Source organism: Xiphophorus maculatus, chromosome 13 (genome assembly GCF_002775205.1).
Source record: "Xiphophorus maculatus strain JP 163 A chromosome 13, X_maculatus-5.0-male, whole genome shotgun sequence".
NCBI classification, from domain to species: domain Eukaryota; kingdom Metazoa; phylum Chordata; class Actinopteri; order Cyprinodontiformes; family Poeciliidae; genus Xiphophorus; species Xiphophorus maculatus.
Genome location: NC_036455.1, coordinates 23,364,529 through 23,380,568, shown reverse-complemented (window position 1 = coordinate 23,380,568; position 16,040 = coordinate 23,364,529). Strand labels below are relative to the sequence as shown.

Sequence of the window (16,040 nt, the reverse complement as noted above, 5' to 3'; positions counted from 1 at the left end):
CTCTTTCACAGACATGCAGGACTGTGTCATTACGCCAAAACAGTCGCTGTCAAGTCTTCAGGCAATCTTCGTTTTGCTCTGCCGCAATAAACCCGCGCTCTCCCGTCAGCCGAGCGATGGCTTCTGATGCGCTATTGTTTCAAACGCTGCGTAATTCATTTTGTTCTCTGCGTGACTCATAATCTTCCCTTCAAATCCAATGAAACATATCCATCACCCACACGAGCCCTTCAAAATTAAATTTAGATTTCATAACTGCAGCACAGAATGCATAATTTATACAGGCCGGTGGGTTTTGCGAGAGTCGAGCCTATTTTTGTCCAACATTCGAGCCGACTCACGCACACACTCACACACACACACACAGGCGGAGACAGCCGTGCAGGTTCCATCATCTTTAATAAAAGGCACATGTACAGCCAAAGTGAGATGAGTGAGTCCACCGGCATAGAGACGAAGCATCAAAAACACAGAAATACAGGAAGCAGAGGTCGGGAGGAGAGAGATCTGCCTGCTTTTACAGTAGAATCTACATGAGTAACATCATCTCGCTTCGTTCAAGTCTGTCTAACACCAAGATGTGTCTGTAGTCAGGTCAAACGCCTCTGGAACCATCCCACCGCACCCATACACACTGCTTCATCAAAACTCTTCTTCTGTGGTTCAGTTACTTTGTGGTAAAAACCATATTAAATTTAGGAGGAAAAAAAACACACATCACAAAAATGCAAGATTAACATAATTAGATAAAAATTTGTTATCTAAGGAGCGATTAAACTAGCTTTGATTTCCTCAAAGGTGTTAAAAACAAAATGGAAAACAGCTTTTAAAAAAGTAACTGCTAAGAAAGCATTTAAAAAAAAAAAAGTTTAAAAAAAAGAAAGGAAAATGCTTCATGTAAAACAGCTGAAATAAATATAAACACACAGCCTGTTTAGTTACCAGAAAGCAAGTGACACAGTGAAGCCCCTGAATGTTTTGGTTGTGGTCCAGCCTGACTGGTTCCGTCCTGCACAATGTCACAGCTGTGATCTGTTGACACACACACACACACACATTCATTCATCCATTCACAAACTCAACATTCAACCAAAAAAAAAAAACGGAAAAAAAAAAAATCACAGATTCTTAAATATTCAGGGTTAAGAGAACAGAAGAGGCTGTTAGTGTAACCAACCGCAGGAGGAATAAGAAGGAACTAAAATGCTGCGCGGCCGTCTCTCCCCTTGAAGGGTGGAAGGAAGGGGTGGTGGCGGTGGAGCGCTGGAGTCGCTTAGCGGATGCAAAAACGACAGGGAAGGTGTTGAAAGGGAGAAAAAAAACCTGGTGTGCAGAGGGAGGCGGGGAGATAAAACACACATCTGCCCCCTTCCGCCCTCATTCACACCTCCAAATAACAGCTGAGCAGAGCCAGTCACTCTATTTTCACATCATCGCCCGTCTTTGGGACGCGTCCACATGCCAGCAGAGATATCTGGACGCACGCTGTGGACCGTCGCTTCATCTTGGTTGTTTTCTTTTTTCTTTTCTTTTTGTTCGCAAACATTCAACAAGGCGCGCACACACGCGCACGCACGTGCACGCCTTCCTCTGTGGGCGTCCAAAGCGAATCGTCGGTCACGTACCACAGGTACCACACACCCACCACCGCCGCTTCTATCCTCCAATTCCCCAGGTTTCATCCCTCCAGTCTCGTCTTCACAGCAACTCGCAGCTTTCTGGAGAAAGCCAGCTCACCATCTTGTAAAAACAGCATTATTATGCGTGTTGTGATTAGCGCATGTGTGTGTGTGTGTTAAGAGGTATCAATGGTTCAGTGGTGTCTCTCTTTAATCATCACGTCTTCTCTTTGACGCTGGCCTTCAATCAACGCACTCCTCCTTCATCCGTTCCATCACTCCTCCTCCTCCTCGCCTTCCCCCTCTAGAGGTCTTTATTTTTGGACTTGGAAAATGAACAGGCGCAGGTTGATGTTTTTGGCGGCCAGCAGTTTGTTGCACTCCACCGAGTCGGAGATGGGCAGAGGGACGTATTCGGTCTCGTTGGTGTCGTTGCTGAAGGAGTGGTGGTAGATGACCGGCTTGATCCGCACGTCGTCGTACGGCCCTTTCAGCAGCAGGAAGGAGCACTCCAGGGCAGAGTTCACCTGAGTGCACAAAAAAAGAAAAGTGAAATCTAAAATTTATAGCACTAATGAGTTAACCAAAACATCAAAATGCTCTCCTAAAATATTTTCTTCCGTTTTTAACGTCAGCAAATATTTTAATTGCAATAAAGAATCTGAATGTTGGGTTGCTCTACAATTCTATCATATTCACTGCAGCACAAGCATATTTTTGACTGTGTCCATTTATACTGCAATTAGGGCTGAAACTAATGATTATTTTAGTAATAAATTAATCAACCATTTATTCTGACACATTCTACAGTTTTTTATTTAATCGCTTAAGCCTTGGAAATACACTAAAAGATGCAAGTAAACAAATAACTTGACTTTTTTTTATTTTTAAATAAGTAAACATTTTATTGCGTAAAATGCAACACCATAACATTCCTTTAGTAAATCTGAACCAGATGAAGCTAAAACTACACTACCTGGGTTTTGGCTAAACATGTTTACAGACAAAGGTGTTTTTATCTTAAATGGGAAAAAACAAAAATAAAAATTGTACAGTTTTGGCTTAATTGTAGCTCTGAATATGTTGCTTTAGAAACCAAATGGTCTTTTTTGAGTCTAGAAACTCTTAACGATTAATTAATTCCTAAATTAGCTAACGATCATTTTAATAAATCGATTAATCGTTACAGCTCTATTTGCAATAACAATAATTTAGGGATATTGTGCTTTATATGCAGCTTCAATTGTAGCCAAATGTCACCAAGTTATTGACTCCAGGGTGACTGAAGTCAAGCTAACCTCTATATGTAAACTGTTTAGAAACAATATATATATATATATATAATAAAAAAAAGTCAAAAAATGTGCTAATGTGTTTTCATCTATCATGTATCATGTCATAGAAGTTTGTGAAAAAGTCCAAGGGGTGAAAATACATTCGTGAAGATGGATTTCTAATCACTCTTTGAGGTCACCTGGTCATGCGTTGCCATGGCAGCGCCAACAAGGAACTGGTCATTCAATCAGTCTGACTGGAGGGAGACGGACTGGACTGGGTTTTAGTTTACTGCTTGGTTTTGAACTGGAGCTGTTAAAGTTAAATGTAAATATGTAAATGATATTTATGTTTTCTAGAAATTTTATTGACTTAATAGAGTATGTAATGTTTATAAAGAGTGAATTTCGTAGTAAAGTCTTAAAAACTGGGCGGTCTGAAACAGTACGCCTCGTTCGAGGAAAGAAGCTGAAGATGTATTACATTTTTACATATACATCTATCTATATTTATATCTATAGCTATAGATGTATATATATATATAATCCTCTGCATCCCATGTTCTTCATGGTGTGTATTTCTTTCACCTCAGCCATTTTAAAGACAAAGTTTGACTGAAGCCCTACAGACATTAGAAATAGACTAATTTCATGACCATATGTTGCACAATTATCTGCTTACTAATTAGCAAATTAATTAAAGTATAAAACTTATCCTGAGGTGCTCCGTTAACATGAGCAAACTGAAATCTGTGGCTAGCATCTAAACTGATGAGCTGCATTGTTTACTGCTGCTAAACTCATTTGGCTAATATCTGTGAGTTAGGTCAGCTGCTTAATCTGGGGATGTCCAGTTTAATTAGGCAGCCACATACTGCAGATGATTAATGCGCTGCTGTCATGAAGCTTTCTGGTTAAATCCAAGTTTCAAATATTTTGTTTCTCTGGAAAAGGGGAAAATAACACAACACTTGATCTAAAGAGCAGATTTCCTCGGAAAGCCAGGGGTAATTCTGAAAATCATCAACGAGTCTTAACTTTTTGAACTTTTTTCTTTGAACACCAAACCATGAAGCATTGCTCTCGCTCGGGAAGCATCGTTATGATTCCCTCCCTCAGGAGCGGAGCCATTTCAAGGCTCGTGGAGAAGATGAGGCTATTTCTCAGTGCCTTGTGTGTCTAATGAAGGAGAAAGACGGCTGTGGGGACACACCCACACTAAGCAGCTCTGAGAATGAATCTCTCCGCGTTTCCCTGCTGGAAGAGGCAGCGAGGGAGCGAGCCGGTACTTGTCTCCAGGTCTCGGGTGGCCGACACGGCGAGGAGTGTGAAGCAAGTGAGCGCGATCTCCGGGGAGATTCCACCGCTTCTTAAATTAGATGAATAAACCGACTCACCTCCTCCTTTCCCGCCCTTCCCCCAAGTTTGTTGTTTCTGTTTTTCAGCATTTTCTAAAACCATGAAGTTCACATCCCAGCTTGTGTAAAACTGGCTACCAACTGTTACAATGCAAAACAACGGTCCATCACACTGATTTCTATTTTATTTCCCAAAAATACTTTATTTGCCCCAGAGTGAAATTAATCAAACAAATAAATGAACAAACTTTGGTTGTAGGACGTTAAAATTTTGTTTGTCCTATAGGACATGATCAGGGAAACAAAAGCAGTATTATTGATGAACATTGCAGCACAACAACTGTTGCAGTTGACCCGATGTTGATTTTAACTTTTCATCATTGTGCTCACCACTCTTCATGCAATTCAGTGCTAAAATCTTTAAGCAGTGTGGGCATGGAGAGCAGGGAACGTCCACACAAATGGCCAAATACGTCACTGGTATGCAGAGTCTGAATTCATGGCACTTACAATATAAATCGCTCACTACATGTTGCATCCAATCAGTCTTGCACAGCTGGATATTGCACATATTGATGCATTGATCCACACTTTCTTTCGCCACACTAAACTTTGCAAAGCTTTCACTACTTTGCCTTCAGTTTAAAATAGGGAAGGAAAGAAAGGAAGAGAGGAATTAAAACTTTGTCAAGGACAATGCATATGGATTAATATTTCTGTAAATGTGTCAGAATGGCTATTTTTCATCTGTCAGTCTGGACAATGAGCTGGGACACAATGGGAAGATAAACAACTTTAAGACTTTCCTTTCTCATGCAGGCCTGGAAAATACCGAAATCAAACTCTAGACTTTTCCAGACTGTAGAAACTTTGATTTGAGTAAATTTTGAAGCCCAAACAATATGCTAGAGTTGCTTACTATCTTATCATTCCCACTTCGGTTGATCTCAAATGATCTTTTTAAGGATTGTAGTTCACAGAGGGCAACAGTTTTCAATCTGACAAAAACTCTAAGATTTATACATCAAAGCATTTGCTCGTCAACCTTTTATCTGATTTTCTTTTACCAATGCTAAACAAAATGCATCACAGAAAATGCATTGATGGAGGTTTTCTGTCTCGATGCATTTATTGAGAGAAAAACTCAGATTTCAGTAGCAGATTTCCATCATTCACCAGAGCACTTATTGTTGAGTACGTTTCCTTCTGGTTAAAATATTTTGACTAATTGAATTGATCCCTCAAACCTCTGCAGTGAAGTCATGTAGAAGGAAAAAGCAGACACAGAGAGAAGAGGGCGTACCTTGCTCTTGAGGATGAGCTGGAAGGAGAGCGTACGCTTGCAGGACAGATTGGGATTGCGCTCGGAGTCGTTGACTCGGGCCTTCAGCACCCACGTCTGGTTGAGAACAGTGAAACGTGGAGTTTCGTAGTACAGGCGAGTGATGAAGTCGTCAGTGCGATACGGTCTGAACTGCACCTCTGAAACGACGAGGACGAATCAGAACGAGGCAAAGGAGCTGGAAGGTGTAGAGCGACCAGATCCAAAATGGCGACCAGCATTCTGTACCTGTAAAGCCGATCTTCTCGTAGCACAGCAGGCTGAAGATGCTGTTGTACAGCTGCATGTCTCGGCGGTGGTTCTGGTCCATCTCCCCCAGTATTCCCATCAACTCTGTACCAGTCTTGGTCGGGTGAGAGCACTCGCTCTCGTGCGCCGGCAGCTCGTGAAACGGGCCTTGCCAGGGGCAACCGATTCTCTTGTACTTGCACTGCGTCACCCTGGAAACATGACATGCAGAAGCAGTTAATGTAGCAAAAAAACATAAAAATAAAACACAGATGCTGCTTCATATAAATTAGATCGTTTGCTGTGTGATGACTATGGGTCGCTTGCACTGATTGGAAGCTAATGGTATGAAAGGTACTAATTAACCCAGGAAGTGAACTGCAACAAATGAATGCAGTGCTGGGATAAGAGCACAACCTCCAAGGGAAAAAGCCATAGATTCATATCAATTACGCCATGGATAAAAGGTGAATTTTAATAAATACCTGTTCCTCTCTAAAGCTAAAACGAGGTATTAATAATTTGAAAGGTGCTATTTAGTCTCTGCAGTGAGGCAGAGCTAATTGAAGTCACCCTTGTATAATTCTCGGCTTTCACGGAAAACTTTTGTCTTACGCAATCCAACCGGAGCCAGGAGAAAAATACGTGCAATCTGTGGTTATAATTACAGCAACTTAAATATGGAGCTGAGGGTCCAAAAAACCTGTCGACTGTATTTCTGACAATAACATCCTGAGCGCTGCATCCTGGCAGGAGGCCGGCCACATTTTCTGTCTGACCCGACTGGAAACCACCTGGAGTCTGCCGCGGCTGCTGTCATAACAACGCCCGCAGACGCAGCCCTCGTCAAGGCAGGGTCATCTTTCGCCATGGAAACAACCTCGCAGGATTTCAGACGAGCCTGAGAATCACCTGTGACTAATGCGTGCTCTGTAATCACTTCAGCAGTTCATCTCCTTGGAGTCTCCGCCATCTCTTTCCATCTTAACTCAGAGACGCTGCGATTCGCTGGCTGTCAGCACAAATACACAATTGTACTTTGCAGTAAGAAATGGTCACTTATGTTTTTGTATCTTTGAAAGAACTGACTTTTTCTTCATATGATCTTGTCTAAATTGGTTATGCGTGTTGTCTTATTATCGTATGTAATGGAGGGAATTATAAGAGCTTCATTTTTACATCAAAGTTGCAGCACAAATTCAGACATTTTTATCGCCACTTTTATCACGGAGCACAGTGATTTAACAGGAAGAGAAATAAATATTGACTCATTAAAAAAAGTGATTTATATATCAGGCCCAAAGGATTTTTTTTGAAGGAAACAGACAGTCAGCATTGGAGGCCATGAAACACAATTTGTCTCCTTACAATTTGCTTCTATATTGCTTTCTTTTGTAACTAATGTTCACATCAGACAAGCAGCACTCAGTTTCTATACTCCACTAATCTGGAACAAACTTCCAGAAAACAGCAAAACAGCCGAAACACTGAGTTCCTTTAAATCAAAGCTAAAACTCCACATGTTTAGAGTTGCCTTTGATTCACAATAGCTGGGTATTGATCAATAAGTTTGAAGATTTTGATAAAATGCTGTTTTTATTGTAAGTTGTTTCATAATTAATTACTGAATTATGTTTTTATGGTGTAAATAAACTATCCCAAGACAATCAAATAGGGATGTTTTCACACCAGAATAGTCTACAGGTCTCGGTTCAATTGGGCAATGAAGGGGGAGAGAACAAGACGTGCTGCTGTGGTTACAGAGACACCAAATGAGACATTTTCAGATTCCATAAAAGCCCATAAATCATATATAGAAGATGAATCACTTCCTCTGTTTGATTTGCTTGTACCCATGTTCACAGGTCCGACCGAGTTTGTGTCTTTGGACCACACCAGAGTTCAATGAGCTTTTACATATGCACAACAAAACGATTTACATGGACCTTACCACTGGGGCCGCTTTTCATTGGCTGATGTCCATTCTACGTGGTCACGTGCGTGGCCGTCTCACAAACACACTTAGCTTCCCGTTAGCTAAGTACAGCACAATGGCAGAACTGATACAACTTCTATACCTTGAAGCCTGTCTGCTACACAGTCTTACGTTAGCTAAACAAATCAATATGCAATGTGTACTGTATCTGACATACACTAAAGATTTTATTTTAGCAGAAAAAGCTTTGGACTAAACTGTTACTCGTGTTAGCCACGTTAGCACCAAGTACAGCTAGTCAATCAACCATCGCTGTGTTCAGGGAAGCGCTGATTAATAATCGAGAAATAAATATCAAGCCTGGAAACTTGATATCGTAACGGACTGAATGTTATGTTTTTAACGTAATCTTTGCTCGTCTTGCGGGCGCAGGCGGTTGCCACGGTAACAGGTGTGCTTAAACTACAAAGAGAGAGAGAGAGAGTAAAAAGGTAGGAGTGGTTTTGAGTTGATCACCTGTTCGGGTTATTTTACCTTTGTTTACCTTTGCTGTGGCGCATTACAGCCGCTGCAGTTTCTAAACGTTGGACTAATTACCTCTTTCGTTTGTGAGTTTACGTCATTCACAACAAACATTAAATAGAACAAATATATTTCATTAAATTTTAACAAACAAATGGCTTCTACTGTGATAATTATGTGAAATTAAATTAATTATATCCCAATTTCAGAAGATTTGCCTTTACCTTTACAGAGCTCTTTGGTTCCTCCTATCAGTCTGTAGCTTCTCATATTGACGTCATCAAACCAAATGTCAGATCTACCATAACTGACTGACACCTGCTGGCCTCAGGTTTGCAACCAGCTTGTGACTGAGAAACCAGTAACCTCCTCCCAGATGATGACATGAACTTGTTAGTTCCTCTGTCCATTTAGTAGCTGATATATTGTGAAAATCCGGTAGAAATGATGCACTAATCAGTCACGTTTACATAGAAACAACGCGCCGCCGCGAGGCTTTGCTTGTAAGACGTGGGTCGGTTGTGGGCGGAGCTTGGTAAGGCCCATTGGACCAAAAACTGAACTAAGGCACTCAGCTGAGATTCGTGACTCAATATAAGAAACAAACTGGGGAAAAACTAGTCTGTGAGAGAGTTTCACACACTACTGCGAACCAGAAAAACCAGAGTCAGTTCTGCTTCTGCTTGTTTTTTTCAATTTGTTATCAGCTGAAATAAGCACTCTTCAAACTTCCACTTGACAGCAGACATATTTATCATAACAGATAACTACACAGCCTCAACTTCTCTTGAGCAAATAAAAGTTAAAGCAAAGCATTAATGACCATATTAATAAAGTGGAACTGTTAATATTTCTCAACATCCTGTTATTCAGCACATTAATACAGGCAATCCTATTATCCTCTGGAAGATTAAGAGCATTTAACATTTCTGGCTGTTCATAAATTAGGATAATTTGTAGAAAAAACTAATTGTGACAAAAGTTATTAATTTTTCCCATGTGTTGTTTTTAATGTCTAATTGAATGGAGTTGTGAACCTGTCTTGGCATTCCTCCTTCTGGTGTCTCTCCAGGCTGGAGCGGGGAAACTGCTTTAGGCAAAAGGTACATTCTGTCGGCAGCTCGCTGACAGCCTTCTCCACCGCCAGGTTCCTACAGCACAGGTTCTTGCTTATCTCACACCTACATGGACACAGAAAAACAATGATTCATACGTCAGCGCAGAGGCATAAATAATATTTGTGGAATCGACAATATGGTAATACAAGTTTGTGGACATTGCAGAGGCGGTAGCTCACTGGGAATAGGAAAAGATCTGCTAAGGCAGATTCTTACTTCAAGACGTACAGCACAGCACACAATCAAGTTATGTTCACTTCTGTGCACACGGTAAGTCAGAAATGTCTACGAAAAATATGCTGGTGATGATCAAGAAAATGGTTTCTTGGCTATTGATAAGCTTCAGATCTTTTTTTTCCCCCCTAAGATTTTCCCAAAAAATAAAACCTTTTGTCTTTAGTATGTTTGGCAAAATTATCCAGATGTTTATTAACACTTGCATATAAACTGGATCTTAAAGCTGCATATGCAATTTAATAAAGTTTGTCAAATGTATTTCTTTTTTAACACTGGACTGCAGAGGCTCTGAGTTAATTCACACTTTCAGTTTATACCAAATTCTTCTTACAATCTTGTCCCAACCTACAAGCCATGTAATCAACTGTTGCTTATTACTGCTTCCTCTTGGTGCTGAAGTGTTTTGGCATGTTAAGAAGAAAAATAATCATAAAAATGCACAAATGTTATAATTTTTCATTGTATGTCATTTTCTGAAAACCATGCATTACTAAATATGGTTCTAATCATAATGTGGGGCAGCTGACTCATAAAATTATAACCAGGATTAAACCACAAATCCCTAATATTGACCACCTGCTGGTAGATGTGAAAGAATCATGTAACTACTTTTTCTTTTACAGTAGATGATGGGTTAATTAATAAAAAAAATCCTTTAAAATTGTTGGCTGTTAAAGCAGGTACACAACATCTAAAGAAAAGGTATGCGTTGATATCAGAATAAAATTTCCTGCTTCTTCTTGGACTCAAAAACGTCAGGTACAAAACGACAAAAACTCTGAAGGCTGAAAATGGCAAAAAGGTCAGATGATGAACTGAATCAGTCACAGAAAAACAAAATGTAAGGAGGGACTTTGGAGCAAGATGTGAAAACTATGTGGGAACGTAAAGCAAATCTATACCTGCTGTATGAACAGACTAAACAGATCACTATCTGTTTCCTGCATATGCTTATTTATGTGAACTTTTTACTAAAAGTACACATTTAGCAAAAAATACCCTAAGAAAGAGTCAGCTGGTATTTTAGTTAAATTGGCCTGCATTGTTTTATGACAAGAATCAAATGAAAATCTACGGACTTTGAAGCTTTGATGTTTTTCTCCTGGCATTTCTGCGAAACCTGGTGTGAAAACAGTGAAGCGGGTTTACCTGCAGTTGGGACACGTGGCCTGTTCCTCCTTGAGACGAGAATCGGCCAAGAGGTGAATAAAACAGCCAGCACACATCAGGTGTCCATTGGTACACTGACAAAAAGACAGGACGGGTTAATAAAGATTAAAAGACACTGCATGGTATACAGAGTGGATGCCAAAAAATAAAAAACATAAACATCTAAGACTCAGGTGGGACATTTTTTGCAATAGTTAAAGTAGTTTGTTATAGTCTGGTTTAATTTTAAATGATCTATTTTATATTATATATTTTAGGGATGAGGAAACATATATATATATATATATATATATATATATATATATATATAGTTGTTCTTATGTTTTTGTTGTTCCCATTGTTTGGCACTTTGAGGTTTTAAAAAGTACATTATAAATAAAATTAATTATAATTATAGAAGTATGGCCTTTGTAAATAAACATCAATACATATTTAGATATGAAAATACATTACATGTTTGGGTAAGAGGACACAAACCTATTTTATACAGGCTATTATTTTGGATCCTTTAACATTTTGCTGGAATATCTTGCATCACTAGTAACATGCAGGTCAGGTACTTGCAGCATTTTACTGTCAGATATAAATACAAGACTACATTTTCAAAGACTCAGATCAAGAGCTATAAGCATTCATATTATGACTGTATGCTAGTTTAAAACAATAAGCAACAAGTACAACTACATGTATATCATTTTTATTAAGAAAAAGTGCAGAAATTATTTTAAACTGCTAATAAAGAGAACACAAGAATCATTACTGGCTATAAGAAACCCTGTCAGTGCATACTAGACACAGGGGTAAAAACACATCTTAATCCAGGTTATTTTTGAATATTTAAAACTTTATCGGAATCTGCACTAATGTCATTGCATACTTTTAGAAAGGTGCAGTTTAAGACTACAATTTAAAAGACATTAAACAAAGGTGAGGATTTGTCAAGATGGACATTTTTGTGGGATGATTTAACAAAAACTAAGAAATCATGCATAGTATTTAATATAAAATATGGATGTTTTACAGTGTTAATGACTCGTGTGCAAATTAAACAAGAAAGGCTGTACTACACTGTGATTTTGCAGTTGTAAGGTTGACTAAAATCGGAAGTGTCTGAAATTTGGTCTCTACAAAGGTTGGAGGTTATTAATGGGCTAAAAGGGAGATAGAAAGTTAATGGTTTGTTGCCAACTGCCAATAAATCCAAGAAGAAGAAGAAAGTTAATGAGGCCAAGATGTAATAAGTGGGATGGGGCTGTTGTATTTCCTGAGGATGAACAGAGAAAAATTCATCCTACATTATAAACTGGAGTTGACCACAGGTGTCTGTCCTCCACATGGCTGAAATTTGCTGTACTGACACTTTTTCAGACTGTTGTTAGATCAGGTATCAGTACAAATAACAGAAATGGGCACACACATTCAACAGGTTGACTGGTAGGTTTGGCACACAGAGGGGAGCTTCTATTGTGATTTTTCCAGCAGATTTATTTATGCCTGACAGCGAGTTAATTAAGGAGTATTAGGGCTTTGGTTGTGATTGGCACCACCTTTACCTGATACACAGACGCCTTGGGCAAGTCTAGGCACACGGTGCAGCACAGCACTGAGTACAGTCTCTCCTCCAGCTTCCCTGACTCTCCTTCGGGTATTTTCAACCTCTTTTTGGGTGGCTCGTCCTGGTCAGGCTCGGGCCCCTCTCGCCGTATACCGACATCCTCCTGCATGGCCGCGACCCCGGCGACAGCCTCCACCGCTGCCCCCACGGCCCCGACCCCCAGGCCGGCCGAGGAGGAGCTAGGAGCGACCGCAACGCCCACGTCTCTTTCTTCCAGCGAAGACATTGCGATGGCTGCCTGGAAAAATGCCTGTTATGTACCTGCCCGAACCAGGCTGAGCCCGAAAAATATTAGGACGTTAGCTCGGGTTAGCTAACAACCTGTCGAGCTAACGTGAGCTAGGCTAACACGTCAGAAGCAAGCTCACTGTGAACACAGCTCTGCACACAGGAAGGTTGATTTTAACACGCCAATTCTTAAGAAATAACGAGAACATGAGCCAAATTTTATAGTAGTTATTAAGGAAATCAAATTTTGACTAGTTTAGATGACTTACAGCGAGGCTAGCAGTCCTTTTTCCTGAGCCCAGGCAGAACAAAAACAACTCGGCCTCACTCAGCTGTCCGTTATTCGCAACGACAGCAGGTAACGACGTGCCCTGCCAGCGGCCCTGTTCGGCTGCTCTCCCCCGCGTCCCTGCCCGCTGCTCCGGTACCGGCTGGCTCTCGATTTGCCTGTCTGTCCACTGGACCACGACCACGCACAGCTCTACAGCTGGAGAGAGAGTTCTGTTGGGACTTGTCTCTCTGGCTACACAGCCATCTTTGTTTTGTTTTGTTTTTGTGTTTTTTCCCCCCTCCTGTCCGTTCCCTGACTTGACCGTGTTCTACTTTTTCTATTTCGGGAAGGCTCTAAATTGTAACACTGGGCTCCATGCCTAAAATTTAAAAGTAAATGTATAGCGCCTGCATATGCAGGGGCCTTTACGCTACAGTCGTAAATTGGCCGACGGAGGAATGTTTTGTTGTGGCAGATGACTCGGGGTATTTAAAGAGCTTGAGACACGCATGCGCACTGAGCGTCTTTTGCCAGCGCTGAGAAGGTAACCAAAACCTGATATGCGACAAAGTTAGGCTTCTCCCCAGAGGATGAAATACTTCACGGTTATTTTCTGTATCTTTTGACTTTCTTGCTGAAACTTAGAACACAATATTGTTTTCTCACTTACTTTGTCTCAAGACTGTTTTAGTGAAATTTCACGAGTTTTTTTTTTTGGGGGGGGGGGATCTCAAATCACATTACCTAGTTTACTTAAGTGATTATGAAATATTTCAATCATAAGCCCTAATCTCAACAAACTAAGTTTAAAATCTCTATGCTTGTACAAATACCCAGAGCTTAGGCTAAGATTTTGTGGGGAAATGTGTCAGAAGATGGGTTATTAATGAAAAGTAGCAGTCCTTTACAAATACAGCCTAAATCATGTCTTTAAGTAAAGCAAATAATAAAATTCACATATTTTTGATAGATACGCGCTAATTTTGGGTGCTACTGCTGAAAGAGGAATGCTTTTTCGTGGCAGATGACTTGGGTTATTAGGTCAGCAGTTGAAAGGTCACCAAAACCAGATAAGTAACACACTTAGGTTTGTCCACCAGAGGAAGAAGTATTTCACAGTAATCCAATTTTTCTGGTGAGTTTTACTCTTGTGCTGAAGCCCAGAACAAACTCCTACATTTTTTTCTTCTTTTGTTTTTAACGCCTCCTTTGCTTTGCTATGTCTTATGAATTTTACAAGTGAAATTTTCCATTTAGTGGGAAATATTGTCAGCATAAAGAATCTGAAAAATGTGCTTATTAATACAACAAAAGGTTTTTCAATAAGTGCAAAATATGGTAATGTAATATTTGCTAAGTCTAAAAGTTGACTACAGGGAAATACAGCTTTTACATTAAGCAAATAACTATATTGTTATACATTTAGCACAAAGGATATTGTGTTCTTATTTAATAACAACCTTAACAACAACAATGTAACTGCTGCTAACAGTAAAATGCTATTTACAAAAGAAATTATGCATGCAGAGCAAAAGCAATGATCATTTATTGCAGTTCTTGACTAGTCTGTAAGTTACAGTGAATTACTGCTTTCATGTAAAACAGACAAACAAAAAAAGATTTGAATATATGTTTACTAGCGACTACAAGTCAAGCGCTGAAAGTTTCTGCAATTAGCAACAGTATTTTACAACAAAGGAGCTATTGATTGCTGGTAAAATACTGTTTTTACATAAAATGAATAGCGATGTAATTATATTTCAATTAGTACAAATCAAGAGGTCAAACATACACATTCTGGCATAACATTTTTAAAGCAGTTCTGTTAGTTTTTAAATTATTTTGGTGTTTAAAAGAAAAGGTATTTTACTTACAACTGTGAATTGGCTGACAGAGTGCTATTTTGTTGTGCTAGATGACTTGGGGCATTGAGCATCGTCTGGTCCGCAGTCAAAAGGTGATCAAAACCTCATATGCTACAAACCTAGGCTTGTCCCCCAGAGGATAAAATGCCTCGCAGTAATAGAATTTGACATTTCACTCTTGCTCTGAAGCTCTGGTCAAACTTTGATGTCATTGCTACTTTATTGTGTCATGTAGTGAAGTTTCTGTAATATGTAGTTTGCTTCAAACAAATAAGGATTTTAATACAACATGTCTAGGTCTTATTTATGCTATTAAACATCTCATAAAAATACATAGCTTGCTAGAAAATAAAACACACAACAGCCTTTCATTTTGACACATTCGATTTAAAATCTGTATTATTCTTGCTTCAAAGTTAGTTATTGTTTATATGCATTCTAGGCTACATCTCACAGATATAAGTAAAACAATTCAATGAAACAATTTTCAGCAGACTAATGCCTAATATGCTCAATTATTTCAACGAAATACTGTTTTCAGAAAGCAAAATATGATCTTATATTTTTTATATCTCATTAGATGGAAAAAACATTTTAGTCACAAGCAGAACCTTTTCTCCAACGAACACATTCACCACTTCCATTTGTCTTACACATTTCCCCCTTGTGAAAAAGTTGAACGCATTTCTCCTAATTCTATTATATTGTTAATAATGTTAGTGAAGGATTGTTTCTTTAAACAATAAGCTACTAACATGTGACAACCAAATCACATCATTTGTGTTTTGGTGTCTGGACTGCACCATTAAAGGTGTTTTGCTGTAGTCTATAAAATTCAGCTAATTTGAATGAATTCTGTGAATTCTGTATGTTTTGGGTAAGCATGAATAATTTAGCCAGAGCAGCAGGATCTTTGAGAGAGGCTTTAATTACCCATGGCCCACAGCACTGACACTTGACCATAGGCATTTATTAGCGCTATCCGTCCATCAGTGCCCCCAGATATACAGCTTAGAAGCCACAAAGGTTGCGGATGTGGACTGGCCTGGGTAAGGGGGTTGCAGGGTTGTGGACGTCCTTTGGGTTGGGTGGGGCAGGATGTCTGAGTGTCAGCTGTCTGCAATCGGGAGGGACAGGATTAACCAGCCCTCATTGGACAGAGAGATAGGCTTTATTTGGTGTGTGTGGAATGGCAAGGGACCAGTACCCCCCATAGGTATGCACAGAAAGTTTATCCAGTAGCTGAATGTGGTCACA

The 16,040-nt window shown here is 39.7% G+C and overlaps 1 protein-coding gene across 2 annotated transcripts; it reads right to left on the bottom strand.

The window, feature by feature from the left end:
* Window positions 1-380: 380 nt before the first annotated feature.
* cyhr1 (cysteine and histidine rich 1) lies at window positions 381-13,396 on the bottom strand. 2 transcript variants are annotated; one of them, XM_023345247.1, is made up of 7 exons: window positions 12,917-13,396; window positions 12,358-12,657; window positions 10,784-10,878; window positions 9,317-9,460; window positions 5,822-6,033; window positions 5,555-5,733; window positions 381-2,146 (listed from the first exon to the last, which is right to left on the bottom strand). In XM_023345247.1, exons 2-7 carry the CDS (start codon window positions 12,643-12,645, stop codon window positions 1,934-1,936), a joined length of 1,131 nt encoding a protein of 376 aa, XP_023201015.1. In that variant the 5' UTR covers window positions 12,646-12,657; window positions 12,917-13,396; the 3' UTR covers window positions 381-1,933. The 2 variants fall into 2 exon arrangements, with proteins under 2 accessions (XP_023201015.1, XP_005797477.1); XM_005797420.2 differs by having other exon boundaries at window positions 12,358-13,396.
* Between the last annotated feature and the right edge of the window lie 2,644 nt (window positions 13,397-16,040).

Bases quoted from the DNA above. Each gene is read 5' to 3' on its own strand.
- cyhr1 (XM_005797420.2), bottom strand. From the start codon at position 12,645: ATGTCTTCGCTGGAAGAAAGAGACGTGGGCGTTGCGGTCGCTCCTAGC. The intron at 10,879-12,357 runs GTAAAGGTGGTG...TCTTTTTGTCAG, and splicing joins CCAAGGCGTCTGTGTATCAG to TGTACCAATGGACACCTGAT. The intron at 5,734-5,821 runs GTACAGAATGCT...TCGTCGTTTCAG, and splicing joins CGAGAAGATCGGCTTTACAG to AGGTGCAGTTCAGACCGTAT.